Source organism: Parasteatoda tepidariorum, chromosome 11 (assembly GCF_982258835.1).
Source record: "Parasteatoda tepidariorum strain Cologne lab strain chromosome 11, Ptep-v5.0, whole genome shotgun sequence".
In the NCBI taxonomy this organism is placed as follows: domain Eukaryota; kingdom Metazoa; phylum Arthropoda; class Arachnida; order Araneae; family Theridiidae; genus Parasteatoda; species Parasteatoda tepidariorum.
In genome coordinates, this window is record NC_141765.1 from 82,422,465 (window position 1) to 82,448,030 (window position 25,566).

Below are 25,566 nucleotides of genomic sequence, written 5' to 3' on the forward strand. Positions count from 1 at the left end.
TTGTCTTTTTTTGTTTGTTTTTGTTTCGTCAGCATTCTTTATTTTACGTTTCTTAATTTCTAAATAATGATTTTTATTGAAACTTGAAATTTTTTGATAAAAATTGTTGTCAAAAAACGTTGTTCACAAAATTAAATTTCATAAAATTATGAGGCTTATGTATACTTTTTGTTCATTTTAATTTTTGAACTAATATGATTCTTAAAACTATAGAATGTAAAGTTTAAATGGGCCTTTCATGTTATATCATTAAATTTAGTAATACTATTTCTCGGGCATTAGGTTTTAACTCTTATAAGAATATACATATTTTTTTCTGTTAATGTACAAATATTTTTCCGATGTGTTTTGGATGTTCCTTCTCTAATAAAAAGAGATACCATTTTGTTTTCGGTTGTACAAGAAAGAAGATCAAGCATTTTTCTTTTTTAAATTTAATAAGCCACATTAAAGAAGGAACGTTGCAATGCTACACGCTACATTAACGACGTCTCCAGAGTAACTGAATGACGGTTCATATAGAAATCGCAGGTAAGCGTCTCATACAACAACGCCCCCTATAGTTCGTTGCGATCGCGAATAGGGCCTGTTACGTTGTATGCAAGAAAATAACCTTTTACTTTAAGCGAGCTATAAGCTACAAACTGCAAAAAGCTACAAAACTGATCGTCAATCATCATCATCATCATTTCACTGCGCGGATTAATTGAAAACAAATTTTATTCAGCAGGCAATTCTCTTTTTAAAATGAAAAAGTCTAAAACAATTTTGGATTTTTTTAGTAAAAGTCCCTCTGTCCCGACCAAACAAGGTTCTTCATCTAACGAATGTTCCTCAACCATGAAATTTGTGAATGATGTTCCTAAACGTGCTAGTATTGGTGAACCAGATGCAAGTCCTAGGCGATCGCATAAAAAGACTTTAAGTAAAACATCAATGAGTACAGGAAAAAATTGTCTATCTTCGTCAGTTCATCTTTATAAGAATGGAGTGAAGTCAAATGAAGGTTAGTATTTATAAAAAAGGTAGTTTGTGTTTTATTTCTATAAAAACACGGGACTAGATTGTTGTTTTATGTTATTAAATTCACGAATTTAACTGTTCTTTAGTTTGATTAAAGGAAGAATAAAAACTTTTTACTGGCTCTTATGCTGTTAAATTTTTAAAAAAGTTAAAAGCCAGTTTTCAAATAAAAAATATCAGCATTTTGTAGTTCGTCATTTTACAGGTTTGATCAACAGCTTAAAGTAATAGTAATTGTGCAGTTGTAGAACTTGTTATGTGCCTTCTTAATTCCTCTTTTAAACAGTTAATGAAATTTACAAAAATACTTCTGTGGAATACGAAGCGAAATGAATAGTTTGATGAATAAATTAATTTAATTAATACTATTTGCTTTTATTACAAACTATACCAGGGTTTTCGTTACAGAAAAAAAATTGAGGAGTTCTCAACTTTTTCCAGAAACACAGTGAGACTTCTTAAAGTTAATGAGATTTCTAAAAATTCTAAGAGAACTAAAAACGAATAGGCTTTCAAATTTTTTATTTCTTTAATTATACATTTAAAAACATATTTCATATCTTCTTTATTTGAAGCACTAAATAATTTGGCTTCATTGTCACAAGGAAATATTCTATGTCTTTTTTTATCAGGCTGTTACTTATTTTATCTAATTTAAAATGAAAATAATTTTTAATTTAATAAATATAATAATAAGCATATTCCATATAAGTTATTTAAGGAAAGTGAAAGCATGCTCCTAATTAATTGCTCCTTCCTTACCCACTCAGCTCTTCAAATTGTTCCTTCTTGGAAATGTAATCAATAAAAATATTTTTTTTTTACTGTTCTTGTTTCTGAATTATAATTTTCGCTTATTCCATTAAACCAATGTTTCCCAAAGTGTGGTACACGTTCCCCTAGGGTAGGAGTGCACAACCTTTTTGAGTGAAGGGCCACTTGCACAGCAGGTTGGCTAACGAAGGGCCGCACATGTATTTAGACTTGTTAATGACAAACGTAATAATGTTTATTTAAACATTATAGTTCCATTTTTTTATCAATAAAAAATCTTGCTATTGCTATCATATGAACAATAGATTTATCAAAATAAATAAACATTGAAGAAAAGAAAATTTTTTTTTTATATCATGTAATATGAAAACTCATTTTAGAATCAAATTCTAATAAATTAAAAAAAACTGCAATTCTCACTGAAGGAAAGTAGGAAAAAGTTTAGTCGTAATTAAGTAATATAAATTCAAATTAAATATTTTAATTGAAGAAAATTTATAGGCTTTAAACAAAAGCCTAAAATAAAAACAAAACAGAGATAGTTCAAAATAAAATTCAATGCTTATTTTGTAATGTACCTTATTATTTTATTTTATTAATTATTAGATTTTTTATATCGTAAACATTTTCCTTTTTTTTATCGAAAAAGTTCACTTAAACAACAAAACATTGAAATCTAAACTACAAACAGTGAGCAGTTTAAAAATTCACGTTTTCCGCCATTTTATGAATTTCTCAAGTTGCAATAACATTGCATTTAAAATTAGGAGGGATGTAACGAGTATTTGGCAGAATATTTTTTAGAAATGTATTTTTCTAAGTTTTTTTTATTTCTGAATTTTTATAGATATTACTTATATAGAAAAGAGTGATTTTCAGTATTAAAGTTTTGTTTCAGGAACTGAGAAAAATTTGTTTTTTCTGTTTTTCTTTTTTTAGGCATTCTTATTATGACTCAGCATTTTTTTAAAAAATAAAGTTACAAATAAAATTTATTTTATAGCAATTTTTTTTCTTCTAAAATTATGGCAATGAGAAAAATTTAAATTGAGATTTTCGGCATAAGATTTTCACTTAACTACATTTTTGAACTACATTAAGAACATTTTTTCTATCTTTTTATTTTCTTTAAATAAAAGAAAACTTTTTTCAGACGTTTTCATTATAACTCAGTAATTTTTAATAGCATTTCTGTTGACTTAATTCTTTTTTCTTGGCTTTTTCTGGTAATTGAAAAACTGAGATGTTCAGCTTTAAGAAAAATTTTCAAAAATTAAGATTGATTTTTATGTTCTCTGTTTCGCTTTTCGACATTTTCAAAATCGTTCTCGATTAGCCTTATTTCAAAATTACGTAGAAAAGCGGAAATAACTGTTTAAAAAAAATCATTTATATTTACGATAAATTCGGCTTCAAGAAAGCGCGTTAAACGTACATTTACTAAAGAATCTTAAAATTGATTGTGTCAAAACGTGATGACTTAAAAGTGCGATTAAAAATTGCCATTTTTTAAATTTTCTTTTAATTGTGTTTAGAAGCTCTCGCGGGCCGCACTTCAGTAGCCGAAGGGCCGCATTTGGCCCGCGGGCCGCACGTTGTGCACCCCTACCCTAGGGGTACGGGAACTGTTTAGCAGGGGTACTTATGTGAATTATCTTGCGCTCTCTTAGCGTATTATCTTGCAACAAACGAAAATTTCAAAAAATTCTATTTAAAAACAAAGCTAGCCAAGAAAATTTGCAATTACATATTTTTCTATTGGCTATTTTTTGCAAAGTTAACAGTTAATAATTAGTGGTGTCAACAGTCAGTTGTGATTATTAACTTTTGTGCAATTTTTTATAGTAAAAGCTAGCAATAAATTCTACCTATTTAGTAAAAAAAAAAGTTTTTTTTTGAAAAAACCCACTTGGGAACCACCGGGCGTTTTGAAAAAACCCGCCCGGGCGGGCTTTTTCAAAGTGGGCCCACTTGGCGAACCCTGTTAGAAACAGAGTATTTTTTTCTCTTTAAATTTTATAGATGTTATTCTTGTGTATTAATATGATAGTTTATTATTTAATATTTTTTCACTTAATTCAATTGATTGATAACACAATCAGAATGTTCAGTTCTACAGATTCCTCCATGAGGTGTTAATTTCGTGGAATGAACCTCCAAGAATAAAGCTTCAAAACTTTTTAAAAAAAGTCTTTAGACAGAAATTTTTATGGTGATAAATAACATTTTATTAAGTATTCATTAGCATCTTGTTTAAAATATCTGGATAAAATTCTAAGCTAAGGTCAAGCAATAGGATGATTAATAAGCATTCATTTGAAACAACTTATAATTATTTCTGTGCTTTCTTTAACTAAAATTATATTAGCTGATTTCTTGACTGTTTTTGAACCTTGTAGCTAAATTAAAAATGTACTTTTAACAAATAAGGCATAAAAAAGATGGAATACTTAGTCCTCATTTAAATATCAAAATATGCATTTTTTAAGTTTTAATTTTCTATGCCATATTAACTTACTGTCTAACACGAAAAAAATATATTTTTTGTTATACAACACAAATAACTTCAATTTGTTTATTTATTAGCCATTTAAATAAAAGTTATTAAAATAAGAAATGTAATAGAAAATTAAGATCATCAGAGGTGATTGTGCTCTGGAAAAAATCCTTTTTTTTTTTGTTGCTATTCACGATCCAAAAGTCTCAAGAAATCATCGATCACATTTATAAATAAAAATTCTTGTATATCCTAGAACTAGAATTTATACTTTGCATCTCTTTCATTTGTAAATATTTTTTCTGGTAGAATAATAAATGTGATTAGAGATAAAAGTAAGCTTATACAAAATTATTCATTTAAATTATGCAAGATAAAATTTATTAATACTTAAATTTATTAAGATATTAATCTTTTGAAATGTGTCATTAATGATTTTACTCAAGAAATTTTCAGGATTTTTGAGTTGGGCTCACAATCACCCCTGGATCATGAATACCATCTGTCAATTGCAGCCCTAGTGTCAAGCTCTGTAACTCTCAGACTAGAGTCAAGCTTTCTTACTTTCTTTCTGGCCCTATACATTTTGTTGCCAGTGGCATCTGGCAAGTAGAAATTTTTCACCTATATATACTATTTACACATTTATCGAAGAGCTTAGTCTTGTTTTCAATGTCAGAACGATATTTTTTGATGAAATCAGCAGAGATGAAAAATTCAAACTTTTAAGAATGGTTTAAAATCTGTTTGATACCTCTTCTTTGGTTTGGGGTTGTGTTTCTAAAATTTAGTCAATTGTAAATATGAACTGGAATCTAAATGACACACATCCTTTGTTCATTAGCTTTTTCTTTAATAGTATTTTTTGTCATTGTTTTGTGGAACTTCTGAAATAAATTATAAACTAATTTGTGATGAACGTAATGTGAAATATTCATTAAAGAAATGCTCCAAATCAATTATCATATTTAAACATGCTCCAAATCAATTATCATATTTAAACATGCTCCAAATCAATTATCATATTTAAACAATCCTTTGCTTTGTTAGTTTTTGACCAAAATTTACTTTTTTCTATGTTGTGGAGTCCTTATGTCCAATCAAAATAAAATATAAGATTTTATTGCATGGACTCACAATTCACGTGGATTAATTGAAGTGTAAGCTATCAATTCCAGAAGTTTTTTCGCATTTACTAGTTACAATTGCTTGTAAATTTGACTTTTCATTACAAATGTTTTTGTGATTTTTTTTTAGGTAAAATTCCTGTTGTTACCTCTCAAGAATCATTGGAAATTGGAGAGGATAAGTCAGAGGTAATATTTGTAATTCACATAATATAAACAGTAAGTTACTTTTAAAAATGTTATTAATGCTTATTTTATGTGAATTAAAATAAAAAATTTTTTTTTTCATTATTTATGTTTAAAGTACCAGATTAAATAAATTGTCTGAGCTAAGGATATGGTATATAATGATTTCTCCTTGTGCTTATCAAAGCGGGGGTGCCATCCCCTCCGCAGAGGATCAAAATTGTGATGGCTTGTCTTCGGATCATCCTCCGGGATGTTTCCCAGACCGTCGCCAATAGCCCATTGTGCAGCTCTAGTGCGACGTAAATTAACAACAACCTTGTGTTTACAAATTAATAACATCTGTTAAAGAATATGCAGTTAAGCTCTAAGTAAAATATTTGACATAATTTTATATATTAAGCAAAGAGATGTAGTTTGCTATAGTTATAAATTGCATAACCCTAGTGATAACCAAAGCATTAATTTATTTAATATCTCAATGCAAAGAGGACCAAATGTAACTGTTACATTTCAAAAATGTAACATGAAAATATTTCCGTGGTTGCATGTATAATATAACAAGTAAATCCGTAACTAAATATTGCAAGTAACTTCCTTGTTGATTATAAAAATGTTAAAATGTCCACGTCATAGCAAACACATAACAGAAACGTTTTTGTTAGAACTTTATGGTTATGGGGGAGATCATTTAAAGAGGTGACTTCTAAAACACTAATCAATCTACATTGAAAATTTTTTGCCGATAATTATAAAATTTGTTAATCTAAAGATAATTTCAGATGAAAATAATTTTTGATAGTTTTAAGTGACAATTTTAATAAAACAATTAAATTGTTCCTCAAAAATGAAGGTTTAAGAATACAGCTTTTTTGAAGTTTTATTTACCAGAAACTATATGACCGCTTTTGTATTTTGTCATTTATAATTACATAGTTTAAAATAGTGTAAGAATTTGAACATTGCAAAATTCAAAACATTTTTAACCATTATAAAATTAAATCAGTGTTCTCCTTTACTGTTTCTAGAAGGGTTGTTTGCCCTTGGTACCTGATAAATGTGCCCTTTTTGTCAAAAATAGATCACCTTCCCTTAAAATCACTGCCTTGTTATTCATATCCCATTTTGAAAAAGAAGTAATTCACTGTTCCTATGTTATAGGTTTGAGTTTTTTTTCTTCCCAGTAATAGAATGATAGAATAATCAGTGCAGCCGATTATGCTGAAAAACTTTTTTATGTTTCCTGATTCTGATATAGCAAAGAATTATAGTGGCAGAACTAAGAGCTCTGCTTTAGTAAATGAGATGGCCAATGAACTGCAAAAGTCAATTGAAAAACGCTGCCTTTTCAATTGCAATTAATAGGACAAATGTCTCTGACTCATAACTCCATTCATTAAATGTAACATTTTTTGATTAATCAATTCAAAAAATCTCAAAGTTGTGTTTTAGCATTTACTATTATTAAAGATGACTGTACTGGGGTTAATATTGTAAACAGCGTATTGGATAAGTTTAGCACTCTAGATATTCCCTTTCAGAAATGTGTTTCCTTTGGTGCTAATAATACACCTGTAATGATTGGTGACAATAATGGTGCACAAGAATTTTTGAAAGATGCTCAAAATGGATTGATTATTATTGGATGCCCTTTTCATCATCTTAATTTACCTGTACTGAAATCCATTTCTACAAATAACAATGAATTTTCCCCTTGACCAGGCAATAATTGATATGTTTTACGATCTGGAATTTAATTCTAAGCAAAAAGAAAAATTAAAATTCTTTCAACATCTTCATGATGTTGAAAGGCATAAAATTTTGAAACATGACCCTACTCAGTGGCTGTCTCTTGGCCGATGTTCAGGTTAAATTTTAGATCAGTGGGATCCTCTTCTCAGCTTCTTTCTTAGTGAAGTAAAGAGAGAAAGAAAGCCTGCTAACACCCAAAGTAGCAAAAAATTCATCCAATCATTTGAATGATGAAAAAAGATCAACGGGTCCGTTCAAATGCCAAGAAAAGAAAAGTAGACCATACCTGTTTTTTAATGAAGACTGCTGTATTTTATAACTATCTCTTGTTTACCCGTATATTCTCAAATTTCTCTGTATTTGTTGAAGAAATTGAAAGAAAAAAATTGCCGATTAAATATCCGCTGATGGCAAAAATACTTCTCTTATTCCCCTGATGGTGCTATTTCCAGTACTGCAGGGTCGCCACATGTGACTAAAATGCAACTATTATCAGCATGAGGCGACTGTGGCAACTTTTTTTTGCCTGAAAAGGCTAAAAAGCAACTATTTTCAGGAAAAGGAGACTATTAGGAGACTTTCCTGTACTCCTAGCAATGTTTTTTTTAGCATAAATTGGGTTGAAAACCTGCAGCCCGCGGAATATTCTAAACACACTGAATTTCTTTCTTTAAAAAAATCTAAAATAAGAATAAAAAAATTTAGATTGCAAATTTAAGTCGTCACTTTTTAATGCGTTCAATTTGCACAGATTCTATCGTAAGTCTATTTCGTTTCTCGATCGCCTGTTCAACAGTTATTGCTACGAAGTTCTGCACGATTTTAAAAAAACCCAATTTTTAATGCGATATATATATATATTTGCTAAATCAATTATTGATAGAAGGGGAAATTTCTTAGAAAAAGTGTGTTTTTTTTAATGAGAAAGTATTTTTTTGAATAAATTCTAGCAATTAAAAGTATTTAATTTTCTGCAAATATACAAATTTTTTTACATAAAAATTTAGTGCTAGAACACTAACGTTTATATAAAAATTATCATATTTGCCACCAACTTGACTAAATGGATCATGATATATGACAATTAAGTCATTTAATAAAATTTTAGTCTTATTTTTGCTGAATTTTTGTTCTTATTTAGGCAACTATTTTCATAGTTTTCGGCAATTATTTTCATGCTTTAGGCTACTAAAAGCAACTATTTTGTTCATTTTTTTTTCTGTGGCAGCCCTGAGTACTGCAGTATCTTGAATGATTGTAGTTTAAGTAATTATAAATAATAGTTTAAAAAAGTCTTCTTTAGATTAAAATTTATTTATATATTTTTTACTTCCCGCTAAATGTAAGTGCATGTATTATTTCAAATTTTGAAATTCTCTTTTTGACTTGCATGATTATGCATGATGTATCAAATGCATACTTATACATGATGAATCAAAACTTCTCTTGTAGCCTAAAAAATGTCGCTAGTAAAATCTCCATTGTTTTATTTCGCAAATGTTGGCCGGTGTGGTAAACTGTTAACTGCCAGAGTCCAAAAAGAAAACGGGTAAAGCGGTATTAGTGAGCCTTTTAAATCATTAGTTGTAAAAACCGAGTTTGAATGCAGCAAGTAGAAGATTTCTAAAATAAAAAACTATCAGTCAGGAGAAGTGCTGAAAGCAATTTTCCTTGGTCACCGAACGGCGAAAGGATGGTATATCCAGTTCTTTTGTGACTAAGCCGAAAAGTGAAGCTAATAGGTAGGCATTGACAATAGCAACTTATCTTGTTTGAAAAATACTTGGAATATATTTCCATTCACTAAACGCCACAATTATTTGTTGAACCATTCGGTAGTACTCTCATATGATTAGTAGGTAAAGTCTGTAATTGAGTGCAGGTGGTTAAATAGAATTGATTATACACTAATTTGTAATGATAAATTTAACCCAATCAATAGTTTTTTCAAATAAATAAATTATTTAATTTAGTAGCAATTTTAAAAGTTAATCTCTAATCAAAGAAAATAAACAAGCCCACCAGCTAAAAAGTACCATACCTTATTTAAACGTTAATTTTTGTGTTTGATTTGGTACTCTTCTAAAGACAGTATTATAGCTGAATTATCCTATATTTATTTGTTTATAAAAATAATGTTTTGTCACCATACATGAATTTAATACTATAAACCGGGTATCCGCGCACCTGGAAAGTCATGAATTTTGGTATTGAACAAAATTTGTCATGAAATGTCATAATTTTAACTATTTTTTTTTTTTATAAAAAATCATGAAAAGTTATGGATTTAGGTCGCCGAAAATTCTAATTTTTAAAATGGAACTTACTCCCCTCCCCCCAATTTCATAGTGTTCCGAATATCTGAATTTGTAACAGAATCTCACACAATTTGTAACCCACTCACCATCATATTTGATTAAAATATAAAATGTTTTTATCCTGGTCTTTAAAAATTATGGTGTTCTTTAAAAAGATGAAAGAAAAAACATCATTTCTTGAACGAATTATCTTTTAAACTTCTGTGATTTCAGAATTTTTGTTATTATTTATTATTTTTATTTTATCAATTTAAAATTATAGCTGAAGGCAAGCCAGTCATTGGTGAATTTTTTTATTCCGAAATGAGAACAGAAAAATTAGGAGTATTTTTTCCTTTCCGATGAACAAGAAAAGTATCTTTTGGAATGTAATTCTGCAGAAAAAAAGGGGAAAAAATTATTTGCTTTTGTATTTTTTTCAGCTATTTTATTGCTTCAACTCCTTCTTTACTCTTGGTTTTTAAATTTAAAATCTATAAATATGAAGATGCAGAGTATAACAGTTTTGGTTATACCTATTATTTCAATGAATGTTTTTATAATGCTTTTTTAAATTTATTGTTATGTTTTTGTCGGAGAAAATAGTAACTTCGTTAAGTCATTAAAAATTCTTGGAATTAGTTATGAAAAGTCATGAATTTGAAAATCTGAAATGGTGCAGATACCCTGTATAAAGAACAGTTTAAGTAAAATATTTTCATGTTTCAATATATTTCAGAAATTTTATGTTGAGCAAAATATGGCTTTAAAGGTGTAGCATTTTTATGGATAAAACCAGACACCAGTCAAAATAGTTCAGATTGATTGGATTCATATATTTAATTTATATGCATTTCAAAAAAATTTATTTAGATATACTATTAAATAATACCAAAGATACCATCTAAGAGAAATCTAGGTTTCTTAGTCTATCTTCTTGAAACTAGGTTATTTAAAAATATATATATTTTTGATGAGTATGACATAAAAGTGAAATAGCTAACATATACCTATTTTCGTTATGCGAAACAGAAAAACTTCTGAATTAATATAAATGAAGGAACTCGTTATTTATTATTTATAAAGCTTATATTACATTATGTATGAAAAGAAATTATTTTATTTAAGTAAATTTTATTTGTTAAGCAGTATTATTTGTTTCCGCTGCACGTTTAATTTGTTAGATCAATGAATAAAAATGGTTCATATAAAATAGTACAACTCTTCATGTTTTTATTTTTAAAAGATAAAATATAGTTACTTACTTCAAGAGAAAAAAATTCCAAATAAAAAGAAAATATGACTGAATTTTTTTTTTCTCTTATCAAAAAAATTTCTTTAAAAAAAAAGGAAAAAAAAAGAGAAAAAAAATTGGTCGGATTAAGTGCCGAGTTTCGAGTTCCATACTGTACTACATATTTACATTTTATAAATATTTTTTTTAATTTAATTTATTTATTTTTTGGAAATATACCTCTTTTATTTAAATAAGAAGATATCAGTATATAAGTCGCGCCCATAACAACGATGTATAAATATTAGCAAATACTAGAAAGAAAACTTTCCACAATTTAATTTCTCTACAAAGCACGTTGTAACAAAGTGAGAAAAAATGTGAAAGAGCTATCAACCTCGCGGTTCGGCGGCAACTAGATCGAGATCAACCCACTTTCTTTAAGGGGTGGTGGCGCCCCTTAATAATAATCAATAGTGGCACCATCTTTTGCCATAATTCGCAACTATTTTGATTAAAAAAATTTTCTTTGAAAAATTTAAAATTTTTTTTTAAAATATCGTAAATGCCGCAATTAAAATTTTAAAACTTTTAAACTCGTAAACGCCGCGGCGTTTCTTCCATAAATTACGGTACCTGTAAAACTCGAAACCTCCTTATCTCGAATTTTTCGCCTTTCCCGTGAAATTCGAGATAAACAAGTTCGACTGTATAAATAAAATAACAGTAGATGTATCATACAAAATATATAGATATATTTTTACTGTGTTAAAAAGCATCAATGTTTGCTATTATACAGATTTTATAAAATGAAAATTAAAAATTTCTGATGAATGACAAACTGATTAGAAATAGTATAAATAAATTTTTTTTTAATTATACTAAGCTGGGAAAGAGAATATTACTGATAATTTATTGACACCATCAAAGTTAAGTGCTGAAATTATACAATTGCCTCAAGAAGAGATGTCTGAAAAGTTCTCATAATGAAGGCATTGGCTGACACTTTACTCTATGTAGCCAGGAAAGATGATAATGATGACAGAATGTTAGGCCTGCTTCTGTTCTCTCAACAAGAGATGGTGGTTTTTTTTCTTCTTCTGCATAGTTTACTTCAGGGTTGCCCAAAGGACATTTCCTTTCCCTGAACTCCCTTTTACAACTGTTTACCACATAAGCTTGTTTTGAACTAGTACGATGATACTAAATGCAAAACAACTGAAAACCATAATGTTATTTGGAAATATTAAAAAAATTATGAATTTAAAACTAAAATTAATGCTTTTTTATACCTCATTCTATGCTCCTATTATGCTCAATAATAATTTTTTCTTCTGAAAAATACTTAAAATATATTGGGGTTACCAGTTCTCAAATGATTTGGTATCTATCATTTGACATAGTACACTTCTTTTTTCTGCTGTCAATTGGACAGTCCTGAAATTGAACAATATATATCAGTGGATGCCAACCGGGGGCAGGATGTGGCCTTTTTTTGTGGCCCGCCAACTAAAATATATTAATTGTAATTTTTTGCGGACAATTTTTGTAAAAACATATAGAAGTTTAAAGTACTTTTCTTTGTTAAAAAAAACCCTAATTTCTTCGTTTCTGTGAAATATAACATACCAACGGTGCAAAAACATTTATTTCTCAGGTAAAAATCTACTTTTTATTTTAATTTGTAATTCAATACTTTTGTTTTGTACAACTTGATAAAAATCTGATAGTACTATTTAATGTTCCTTCAAACAAAAAGAGTCCTAAAATTTTGATAAAGTTGCGGCTTTGACTGGTGTTTTTAATTGTAGCCCCCGGCCTCTTGTAAGTTGGAAACCCCTGATATATATACATAGAAAATTAGAGTCATTTGTTTTTTAGGCTCTGTATTTCCAAATGAGTAAATCGAGATCTGTCTTACTATTGAAAGAAAGTTTCCTTATATTATTCTATATTTTTCTTTAAAAACGTTGTTCTAAAGAACAAAGATCTCCATATTTTAAGATCTCTCTATTTTTTTTTCTTTAGGAAAGTATTGAAGAGAAGAATATTGAGTCAGCAACCCATACTCAAAATTCTTCTACACTATACAATGATAAAGAAAATCTAAATGTTGATATGTCTCCAGTAAGTATTTAATAATTAGAAATGTTTTTACTAGTCTTTGATATTTTTAATTCAATGATATATTCGATTCTTGTATTTATACTGCTAATGCAGGACTTAGCATTATTTCATTATCAGGGTGGCCACCCACTTGGAAAACCTGGAATTATCAGGGAATTTTTTTTGTACTGGACAAAACATGGAAAAATCGGGGAATTTCAAAGAAAATCAGGAATTTTTTATCTTAATTTAAATTATTTCACCATTCCTTATACCCACTTTTTTTAGATGGAAATTTATCGCCAAACAGTTGAAATATCATCAACTTCAATACTTCGTTTGAATTAAAATTTGCTCCATTATAACCCTGTTAAACTAGAATCAGGGACGTAGGGGGGTGTTCAGGGTGTTCAAACACCCCCCATTGTACAAAGCAATTTTTTTTTAATACCATTGATAATTTTTTCTTAATTTTAGAAAATTTTTAAATATTTTATTTACTGGAAAAAAATGGAGAATTCCCATGACATTTTATTTTGAGGCTTTTATTAGTCTGTAACAGAAATAAAATAATCACTGCTGCCTCTTTGCTACCCATTCATCAAGAGAGCAATAAACGCTTTTCTTCAGTGATTAAATTAGATAGTATCCCTTTCCTCATTGATTTACCACCCTCAAAGCTTATCCCCTCAGAAAAGTAGCCAGCTCATATTACTCTAAGGGAAAATGTTCTTCGTTTCTTCCAATGGGTTCTATCTTATCTTATCTACTTTTTAAAATATCGGCTATACACAGATCCTATTTACGGTCATAAAATGCATGCCTCAAACAAAGAATTCTCTTGGATTTCTAGGACTGCATATATAAAAAAAATTATATTTTCTTTCTGAGTAATTTTTATTTGTTAATTTCATCCGTTAATTTTTTATTTGTATTGTGTAATTCTGTTCCTGTAAATAAAATGTGATCTTTAATTGGCTACAAAAAGAACTTGAATCAAAAATATTGGAGGTAAGCAAATATTTGTATTATGTAACCGCATGTATATAACATTCATAATGCTTTTATATTTCCGCATATATGTAAAATTTAAACTATACAACAAATATTTAGTAATAGATTTGTTTAGTAAATTTGATTACTCATGGATAATTTTATTTTTAATTCCCAATTTTTGTTCTTATTTTATGATAATGAAAACGAACTTAAAAATTTTTGAAATTTTAGACTGAAAATTAAAACAATTTTTTTAAAATTCAGTCGGAATTGAAATATCTACATTACATTTAATTTTACAATAAAACACAAAAATTTCATAAATGAATAGCTGAGAGTAATTAATCATTCAAACTATCTTAGTATAAATGTGTAAGTGTAACTTAAAGTTTAACTATTTTTTAGAAAATTAAAAAAACTTTCTATTACTAACTTTCTCTTCTTAGGATCTTATTGCAAGGGAAGTTACTTATGATATTGACAAATTTTTAAGGATAATACTTCATTGCATAATCAAAAGTAGCGATATATGTAACAGTTTTATAAAATTAAAACAAATGCCAACAAACCTTTAAATTATCATAAAAATTACTGAAATTGTTAATTAAAAAAGCAATTCAGTACTTTCTAAGAATGATTTGAATCAGCTCAAATGGTTTTTTTTTTTTTTTGTCTACTTAATTTCATATATATTTATAGCAGAGTCGTGACCCATTTTTCTTTAGCTATTATATGCATAGACCTTGCGAAGAAATCCTTAAAAAAATATACGCCATCTAAAATTTAGTAAATAATGAATATTTTATCCTAACGCGACAGATTAACAGGAAACCTTTACATCCACTTATTAAATAATATCAGTTTAAATTACAAAATATCAGAGTAGTATCGAAGAGTTTCTAATCTGTAATGAAAAAAATTATTGACCAATAATAAATTTATATATAAATATATATATATATATATATATATATATATATATATATATATATATATATATATATATATATGAGTAACTCAAAAGTACAGAAACATGTGGGAAATGTAATTTGATTCAACTAAGGAAAATTTTATTAAAATTTCAGATCACTTAAAAACGAATCACGTGACAGATATGAAAAATTTATCATTGCAACTGCATTCAATTTTTCATAAATGATCTCAAAATTTTTATTTGTTAACCATAATCTTGTGTAAACAATGTAAGCAAATAAAATTAGCAATAATTACGCTGCACTATGCTAAGTCTGACACTGAATAAAAAAAGAAATCAAGTTGAATGAAAGAGTGAACTAACTTAAAAATAATACTTTAATTCCAAGAGTTTAAAGATATTTTATGCTTTGACTTGAATTATCCAACTCCTTAATTATGATTTATCGTTAACACAAACTAATGAAAAAAATCTTTGTTTAGCAAAATGTTTTAAGATTATTAAAAATGTAAGGGGTAACATCTATTTCTCTTTAAAAAATAAACTTTAAGTAGAAATTGCTTTAAAACATATCATCAAGTCATTATTGTCGTACATGATACAAACATTTAAGATCGGAATGGTAAGAATATTAATTATATTCCATTCTTAGATAGGAGTTGAAATATGTATATGTAATACAAAAATTATAAATACTTTTGTATTAATAAAAGCATTAAAACTCTTTTGTTTTCATAAAATGTCTTTGGTAAAGAATAGGTGTAGAAATTCTGTTTTGGGACTTCATGGCTGAAAACATACCATCAGCCGGCCTCTAAAGAACTGCGTAAGTTTGCTCCAAAGGATTTCCTCAGCGAAGCTAATATCCTGCTTGGCTTATAATAACAGAGCTACATCCCTATTATCATTGTTGTATTCAGCTTGAAGAATTCAGTCGTAAGCCATAATACGTTATCAAAAGGTTTATTTGAAGGCTGGCTGGTGGTTATAACAGTTCACATCCCCACTCTAGGAGGGGATGTGGACAAAACTCCGGATGGTTCCTGCAGATCTTTTATGGAACACGTTATTCAGCAAGAGACATGCGAAAACCATCAGTCCCGCATTAAAAACTAACAGAGAGTGATGTAAACAGGTTCCAGTCGTACATATCTTGTAACTCTCCGCAATATGGAAAATCATTTAATGCTTCCTAATATGGAAGTGAAAGAGCGACAAGATTCTAAAAATAACTCCTCCTTTGAAATATAAATCTAATTATAATTCAATGGTATGTTTTCAGTCTTGAAGTCCCAAAATAGAATTTCGACACCTATTCTTTACCAAAGACATTTTATGAAAACGAAAGAGTTTTAATGCTTTCATTAATACAAAAGTATTTATAATTTTTGTATTATATATATATATATATATATATATATATATATATATATATATATATATATATATATATATATATATATATTCCAACCCTGCTTAACTATAATATATATATAATATGTGTGTGCGTATAAAACATTTAAACACATAATGCATTATACTGATTAAGTAACGAAAACTTTTTTTAAAGTTAACAAATTTAAAAGAATTAATTGTTTCTCTGATATTTAAATTTAATTTAGTGTGATAAGTAATTCGTTATATGTTGAAATGCCCGCGGCCACTCTATCTCTCTCTTTAATTATCTTACATCTAGATAATAAATTCCTCAATCACGAAACACCCCCCATGAAAAAACTGTACCTACGTGCTTGACTAGAATGCACCATGAAACTCTCAATGGTCGCTACATGAATGGAGAAATCTTTGCCCTCTTTGCAGACTATAAGGCTGCAGTTTAAGAAGGGCAAATAGTGTGTTTTTTACTCCCAGTATGTGTGCTGAATCCATTTATCGTTCAAGTTTGTTCCAATGCTTTGGGAGTATATTTTTTCTTTTGACAAAATGTTTTAGTATTTTTAACTTCATAAAATTCTCCCAAAATTCTATCTTTTAGCACTTTTTCTAAAAGCTTTTGTACACCCATCAAATGAATTATTTTCATTTACTTAATGGAAATGTGTTAAACAGTACTTGTCCAAGGTTTTTTGGATCATTCTATATTTACCATAAGCAACACATTTAAAAAGAATTTATTCAATAAAAAAAATATATTCTACGTACTAAATATATTTTCTCCTCATCTCAATTTTTTAAAAATACCATAAATTAATGTACCAAAACATTAAAAATTTAAAAAATAAGCAGAATCTTGCTAAGTTGTTAAAATAAATTTAGTCTAATTATTTTTTTAACATTCTATATTAAAAAAAATACCTTGAATAAAATACTTTATAATATTGACACTTATCTTGTACCCATCCTTGCACTTTTTGCACATCCCTGCACCTGACCTGACCTGACCTGGACAAGATTTAAAATTTACACCTTTACAAATTTTAAGATTTTTACCTAGAAAAATTAGGGAGATTTGAAACCTGATTTGAGTGGCCACCCTGATTATGAACCTTAATATTACTTTGATTTTATGAGTTATTGCATATCCATATAAATATATGCTTAGGATTGTGAGAATATAAATTTGTAATTTACCACTTCTGTGAGTCACTTAAATTTTCTTAAATCAGTAAAAAAATTCTCTATTTTACGGGTTTTAAAAAAATTTTGCTTATTTTCAATTAAAATTTTTCTTACTATACTTAGTCTTATTATTTTTTTTACATTTATTGTTTGCAGTTCAAAATAAATGTTACAATTTGTTTTTGTGGTAACCTAAAACTTGAACTACTTTACCCATTTTCTCAGAAGCTCTGCTCTTTTCTGTGCGCTTGCACCGAATAGCGTGAAAGAAAATTTTTTTAGTGGGTGGGAGTGGAAGCACACAGTTTTTTTTAAAGGATAAATTTGTTTTATTATATTTTTCTTTATGTATGTGTATATATCTGCGCTTTATAGAACAACTCCCATTAGTGTGACCCTTCCATTATAATGACCACTTCATGAAGTTCCATTTGCTGTAGACCCAATATTATTTTGATGCACATTAGTCTGTCCTAATTCAGGGCTAGACGTAAGTCACTTTTCTCACTTAATGTCACTATCTTAATAAATTGGAATGAATCTTAAATAAATCATAAACTTATATAATGGAAAAATCATAAATTAAGTAGAATATCATTAAAATTATAGAAACTAATACAATGTGGGAAAATGAAAATTATGACAACTTAGCACAACAAATAAGTTTTCAAAATCTTACCAGATATATACTTTTATTTCTTTGATTGATTATCAGAGCATGATTTATAGATAACACTGAAATATTTTTCATTGAATTATAAATGAGTAATTGAAATTTCAATGACCATATTGCCAAACATAAATATTACTCATCTACCAACATAATGAATAAATCTAAACTGAAACTAAAAAAAGGAAAGAAAAATAATAAAAACAAAATATTTCTTGATTAACAGTACCACTGGCGCCATCTGTTATTGAAATTATAAAAAGAGTCAAAACATCCTGCCACCCAAGGAGGTGGAAATGTTATTTTTTTATCAATGGACATACTTTACAGATAGGCCTGGTGGTTTCTCCATGAGCTGTTCTTAATTTAACAACCCTAATAATACCATCGTTTCCAGGAAATACCTGCACAACTCGTGCAAGAGTCCACTTTAATGGAGGTGGGACATTGTCATTTTTGAGAAGAACTAAATCTCCAACATGAAACTCTGAGCCAGAAACAGTCCATTTAGACTTTGCTTGCAGAGTTTGGAGATAATCTTTACTCCATTTGATCCAAAATTGAGCACGAAGTTTTTGAATTAAAGACCATCTAGACTTGAGACACATGGATGGTGATGGGTCTCTCTCAGGCAATGAAAGAAGTGGAGCACCCACAATAAAATGTCCAGGTGTGGAAAATAGAGTGATAGTTTTTGTAAATATATGTCTGACGTATATTCGTATATGACGTACTTTCTCCAAACAGTCACTGAATGACTGTTTGGAGAAAGGCCCCAATCTTCTAGAAGAAATTCCACCTATATTAATGAGATTCCGCAAGGATAAGATTGGCGTAGTTTCCGACATCAAAAAGGCATTTCTCCAGATATCTGTTTCGAAGGAAGATTGTGATTCTCTCCGTTTTTTGTGGTGGGAGGACTTTGAAAAAAGACAAACGAAGGTGTTCCGACTTCGGCGTGTCGTATTTGGACTTACATGCAGCCCATTCCTATTAGCTGTTGTATTGAATAACTTGATAGAAAACGCCCCAATAGAGATGCAGGAAACAGCAGACATCTTAAGAAGATCCTTTTATGTAGACAATTGTGTTACCTCTTTGCCAACTGAAGAAAGAATGATAACATTCATTCATCAATCGAGAAATTTATTGGAAAGAGGCCGTTTTGACCTCAGAGGTTGGGAACATTCAAATTTCCACGAAATAAAAACTTCTGAGAAACCCATATCTGTTTTGGGATTACAATGGGATAAAAACGAAGATACTCTTTTTTGTGATATACCATCAGTTGAAGAATCGAAGAAAAATGTGACCAAAAGAAATATTCTTTCAACTGTGAATAAAATATTCGATCCTCTAGGACTTTTATGCCCTGTGACAGTCATTCCCAAGCTTATTGTGCAACAAACTTGGAATCTCAAGATTGGTTGGGACGCAGAACTTCCAGAAGAAATCCAAAATAAATTTGAAGTCTGGATTAAAGATTTAGAGTTACTATCCAGTGTTAAAATTCCCCGATGTCTCGATATATGCCAGCCCAGGTCTCAAATAAGCCTTCATGTCTTTGTGGATGCAAGCAAACTTGCATACAGTGCTGTTGTATACCTTAGGAGAGTTGAAGGCAAAACTATAAGGGTTGATTTTATTCAAGCGAAAAGTAGAGTCTCTCCTTTACACAAGATGTCAATTCCCAGACTTGAGCTACTTGCATGCTGTATTGGAGCACGACTAGCCCATTCCGTAATGAAGGCAATGGATTTGTTTGGTGTGCCCATTACCTATTGGACGGATTCCTCAACCACTCTCAGTTGGATAATAAGGAATGAGAACTGGGGAGTCTTTGTTAATAACCGAGTAAGAGAAATCAGAACGCTTTCGAATAAAGATTCATGGAAACATATTTCCGGAGAGCACAATCCCGCCGATTTACCTTCAAGGGGTTGTTCAATTAGAGCCTATTTAAGATCCAAATGGTGGGAGGGGCCGTTATGGTTGAGACAAGACGAAGAAGATTGGCCAAAATCAGAAGTACAAATAGATGAAGAGGAAGTTTCAAAAGAAAGAAGGAAAGGTCTTGATTTATCATCTACCCTTCTCGTTGCTGAGGAAGAGAGAAAATGGTACAACAAAAGGTTTTCGAAGTATTCTCAAATACTTAGAATGATTGCCTGGATTCTCCGTTTTTCAAATAACTCACTTAAAAGAAATAAGAAAATTACAGGTGAACTATTAATTACTGAATTGGAAATTGCAGAAAAGAAACTTGTAAAATTTATTCAACAAGACCATTTTAAGCAAAGTGAATGTCATAAACAGCTAAAATCGCTTTGTACCTTTCATGATGATGAAGGACTTCTTAGACTCAAGACCAAGATCATAAGACGTAAAGATGAAGAAAATTTTTTGTGCCCAATCATTCTCCCATCTAATAATGATGTGGTTAACAAACTCATCCATGAACGTCATTTACAACTCTCACATGCTGGAACTCAGGTTGTATTGACGAATATTAGGCAACGATTCTGGATTTTAAGAGGCAGAAAAACTGTGCAACGTGTAATAGCGAAATGTGTCCGGTGCAGGAGGCATGCTGCAAAAGGAGTTGAATCCATTCCTACATCACTACCAGAAGATAGAACCAGGGATACTTTAGTCTTTGAGGTAATTGGATTAGATCTGGCAGGACCGTTATACATGAAGACTGGAGAAAAATTGTGGATTCTACTGTTCACCTGCGCAGTGTATCGTGCTATTCACCTGGAGCTACTAAAAAGTGTGTCCACAAACTGTTTCCTTTTAGGCTTGAGAAGGTTCATAGCTCGCAGGGGTCGGCCTAAAATAATATATAGCGACAACGGAAGCAATTTTCTTGGAGCCTCGAATCTTATGAAAAGTCTCAACTGGGATCAAATAATTCGTGACACTTCAATCTACAGAATACAATGGAAATTTAATCCCCCAGCTGCACCATGGTGGGGCGGTTGGTGGGAGAGAATTGTGCAAATGGTGAAAAGTCTATTAAAAAAGGTGTTAGGAAAGGCTTGTCTTGTTTACGAAGAAATTCTAACCATTCTGTGTGATGTAGAAGCTGTAATTAATGCAAGACCCCTCACGTATGTCTCAGATGATCCAAGAGATTTGGTTCCCCTATCTCCATCATTGTTCATTCAGGATATTCCAACTGTTGGTGTCCCAGATTTGGATCATTTGGATGACATTAATATTTCAAAAAGGTTGAGATACCAGCAAAGGCTACGTAAAGAATTTCGAAAACGATTCCGAGATGAATATCTTAGTCTTTTAGTGCAGTCACCTGTTAAGAAAAGGTATCTAATCAAAGAGTTAAAGATAGGTGATATTGTGTTAATTAAGTGCGATAATAAGAAGAGAATGGATTGGCCTCTTGGACGAATTATTGAAGTTTTTCCTGGACAAGACAATTTCATTCGTGTGGTTAAAGTTAAAACTGCGAATGGAGAATTGACACGACCTGTTAAAAATATATACCCCTTAGAGATTTCATGTAGTAATGAACTGTGCGAGAAAGTAGACATTACCAAAACAGAGTCTGTTGCTCCTGAAGTTGTTGTCAATCAAGACTCTGATACAACTCAGACTGTTGCTCCTAGAATTGTGGTCGCTCCAGACTCTGATTCCAAGAATGATCAAACTAGGTGCGGAAGAAGAATTAGACTTCCAAAACGTTATGATAACTAATTCAACTTCTCATTATTATTTGTAAACTGTTCTATCTTAATTTATATGAATGTTGAATTATATGTGTGTTGATTATATGCGTGCGTGTGTGATTGAGTTGAATGTTTTAAAATTAGTTTAACATTAAATGTTTTGATAAATTAGCATTTATCAAAAGGTGGGAGTGTGGAAAATAGAGTGATAGTTTTTGTAAATATATGTCTGACGTCACAAAGTTATTTTATATGTTCTTTAAGCTGTAATTATTGTATATTTGTTAAAAGAGAAAATGGCAACGATGTTTGTATTCGAATGTTGATTAAATGAAAATGGTGAAAGTTAATGCATTCTGTCAAGTTATTTTCTACTAGAATTATTGTAATCTTGTAAAGTATAGAAATTAAATGGAGTCAGATAATAAATAAGCTGAGTACGACTGAGTGAAATAATATTCAGGGAGATACTACCGACACCAGGGGTAAGAGCCTCTAGATCACTTATTTCTGATGTTAATGGACATAACGGTCGTGAATTGAGGCAAGCCTCAATTTGACACAAGAGCGTAGCCAGTTCTTCGAAATTCAGTGTAGCTGAGCCGCATACTTTCAGCAGGTGTCTCTTGGTTGAGTTAATATTAGACTCCCAGAGTCCGCCAAAATGAGGTGCTGCTGGAGGAATAAAGTGCCAAGAGATTTGAAGATTGCTGGAAAAATCTTGAACTGAATTGTCTCGAACAATTTTGAACAGAGACTTCAAATAGTTACTGGCTCCTTTAAAATTTGTGGCATTATCACTGTATACATCAGATGGCAACCCTCGTCTAGCAATAAATCGACGAAAGGATGCTAGGAAGGTTTCTGTTGACAAATCAGAGACAAGTTCCAAGTGGACAGCCTTCGTAGCAAAACAAATGAAAAGTGCAATGTACGACTTTAAGGTGACTTTAGATCTTGGTAAATTTGGTTTGGTTGAAATTGGACCTGCAAAGTCCAACCCAACACGTTGGAAAGGTTTAGATGGAATAACTCGATCACGAGGCAAATTGGCCATGAGCTGGCTTGAAGAAACAGCATTTACCTTTAAACAAGTTATACAGCCTCTGAGGATCTTTCTTACTGTGTTTCTCCCAGCTGGAAACCAAAATTTTTGCCGAATTAAAGATAAAACTACAGAAATGCCAGAATGTAACGAAAGCTTATGATAATATTCTATAATAAGCGTCACAAAATGATGACTTTTCGGCAAAAGAAAAGGATGTTTATCCGACAGTGACAGATTTGAATTTTTGAGTCTCCCACCAATTCTTAAGACCTTGTCAGAATCTAGAAAAGGTGAAAGGGTTATTATTTTAGAGTTTCTTGGAACACACCCTTTATTTTTGATTGACTTAATTTCAGCACTGAATTCCACCCTTTGAATTTCTTTAATAATTGCGATAAGAGCATTATCCAGTTCACTAACTTGAAGGCAACCGTTTATCCGATTTTCCGAATTTCTCGAGTTGAACACGAATCTTTTACACCAAGCAATCACTCTTATTAATTTGCTGAATGATGAATATTTTTGAGTTAACTCTTGCATCGAATTACTTTCAACTGCTGAGGCATGTATTAAAGTGTCAGGGTTGGAAGTGTGAACAGAGTTTGGTTTAACCTCTTCAGTGAATGCTGAATTTGCATTAGATAGCCACTCCGGGCCCTGCCACCAAAGTTCCAAGTCCTTAAGCTTCTTTGGAAAAATTCCTCGAGAGGCGCAGTCGGCAGGATTGGTAACTCCAGCCACATGGTTCCAGTCGCCAATATTAGTAAGTGATGTTATGGCTGCAACTCTATTTTTTACGAACTGATCCTTTAAAGAGTCTGATCGAATCCAACTCAGAACGATTTCTGAATCCGACCATAAGAACACTTGCTTCCAAATTTGATCTATCGAAATTTGAAGATTACTATACAATTTTGCTAGCAAATGAGCTGCACACAATTCGAGGCGAGGTAATGATACTGTTTTCAAAGGGGCGACCCTGGTTTTTGCTGCCACTATGTTCACTGAAGCTCTATTTTCGTTATCCACTACTTTCAAATAAAAAACAGCTGAATATGCTTTGAGTGAGGCGTCGCAAAATCCGTGTAACTGGGCATCAATGATTAAATTATTTACAGACACCAGTCTTCTTTGAATTGCTATTTCCTTTAAAGCCTGTTTTTCAGCCTGGAAGGTTTTCCAGACACATACGAGCTCTTCGGTTAAAGGTTCGTCCCAAGTTAATTTATTTTTCCATAGGCTTTGCATCAGAATTTTTAAGATGATTGTGGCAGGTGAAAGAAAGCCCAGGGGATCAAAAATCCTAGCTATGACAGAAAGCAGTTCTCTTTTTGAGGTAACTATCTCTGGAAATGAAATGTTCACCTTAAAAGTATCTTGCTGTGTATTCCAATACAGTCCTAAGACCTTCTGACATTGATTTTCTTCTATGGTAACGTTGTGCTGCTGTGAGAGAGAGTCTTTGGAAAGATCTGATAGAACCTCTGAACAATTAGACGACCATTTTCTGAGATTGAAACCTCCTCGTTGCAAAAGTGATTTTAAGTTTGTAACTAGATTTTTGGCTTTGGGGATGGAATCTGTACCTGATAACAGATCATCAACATAAAATTCTTCCTTAAGAACTCTTGAAGCATCAGGAAAAGCTTTCTCTTCGTCCTTAGCGAGTTGTTGAAGTGTTTTTACAGCAAGATAGGGAGCACAGGCTGTCCCATAGGTGACAGTTAATAATCTGTATATCTGGATTTCTTCATCAGGTTTGAACCTCCAGAGTATTCGTTGGTAATCAGCATCCTCTTCATGAATACGAATTTGGCGAAACATTTTCTCGATGTCAGCCGTAAATGCAACTTTGAAAGTTCTAAATTTTAGTAATAGAGAAAATAATTCGGGCTGCAAACGAGGACCTGCATGCAATGCATTGTTGAGAGAATTCCCTGAAGAATCCTTAGCTGACGCATCGAAGACCACTCTTAGTTTGGTTGTGTTGCTGTCTTCTTTAATAACGAAATGATGAGGTAGATAAAATGTTGATTCCTTAATCAGTTCGTCGGAAGGAACCCTTTCCATATGACCTAGTTGAAGATATTCCGACATGAAAGTTGTGTACTGATGCTCAAGTTCATTATTCTTACTTAGTTTTCTTTCAATGTAGTTGAATCTTTTACTTGCTTGAGTAGCTGAGTCACCAAATTCTATAGAATGTTTGAAAGGTATTCTCACAATATAACGTCCAGATGGATCTCTAGCAACCGTTTTTTCGTAAAATGCTTCATAATCTGAATCATTCTTTGATTTCAGTTCAGCTTGAGGTAAAGATTCGAGCTCCCAGAATTTAGCCAATTGACAATCCAACGATGAGGTAAGATGACAGTTCACAAAGGAGTTTTCCTTATTGGAGTTTGAGAACACTCTTCCCGATAATAGCCAGCCTAGATGAGAATTGAGTGCAGCTGGAGTACCTTTCTTCCCTAAAATTAGTTCTCCAATTAGCAAGTCAGCGTATAAGTCGGCTCCTAACAGAATGTCTATTGGACCAGTTGCATGAAATGTTGGATCTGCAAGCATTAGACCATGCAGGTGTGGCCAGTTGCATGAAGAAAATGTGAAATTCGGTAAATCACTTGTTATGCAGTCTACAATCAAGGCTTTA

General features: G+C 30.8%; 1 protein-coding gene across 3 annotated transcripts in view; it reads left to right on the top strand.

The window, feature by feature from the left end:
* The first annotated feature begins 656 nt into the window (after positions 1-656).
* Positions 657-25,566, top strand: part of Msh6 (DNA mismatch repair protein Msh6) — a 202,780-nt gene continuing 177,870 nt past the window's right edge. Inside the window, exons 1-3 of one of the 3 annotated variants that reach the window (XM_087154646.1) lie at positions 657-1,006; positions 5,552-5,610; positions 12,919-13,017. In XM_087154646.1, the coding sequence (XP_087010772.1) occupies positions 748-1,006; positions 5,552-5,610; positions 12,919-13,017 (417 nt within the window). In that variant the 5' untranslated portion in view covers positions 657-747. Of the gene's footprint in view, positions 1,007-5,551; positions 5,641-12,918; positions 13,018-25,566 lie in introns of all 3 variants that reach the window. The other 2 variants (XR_015430286.1, XM_087154647.1) reach the window with 2 other exon arrangements.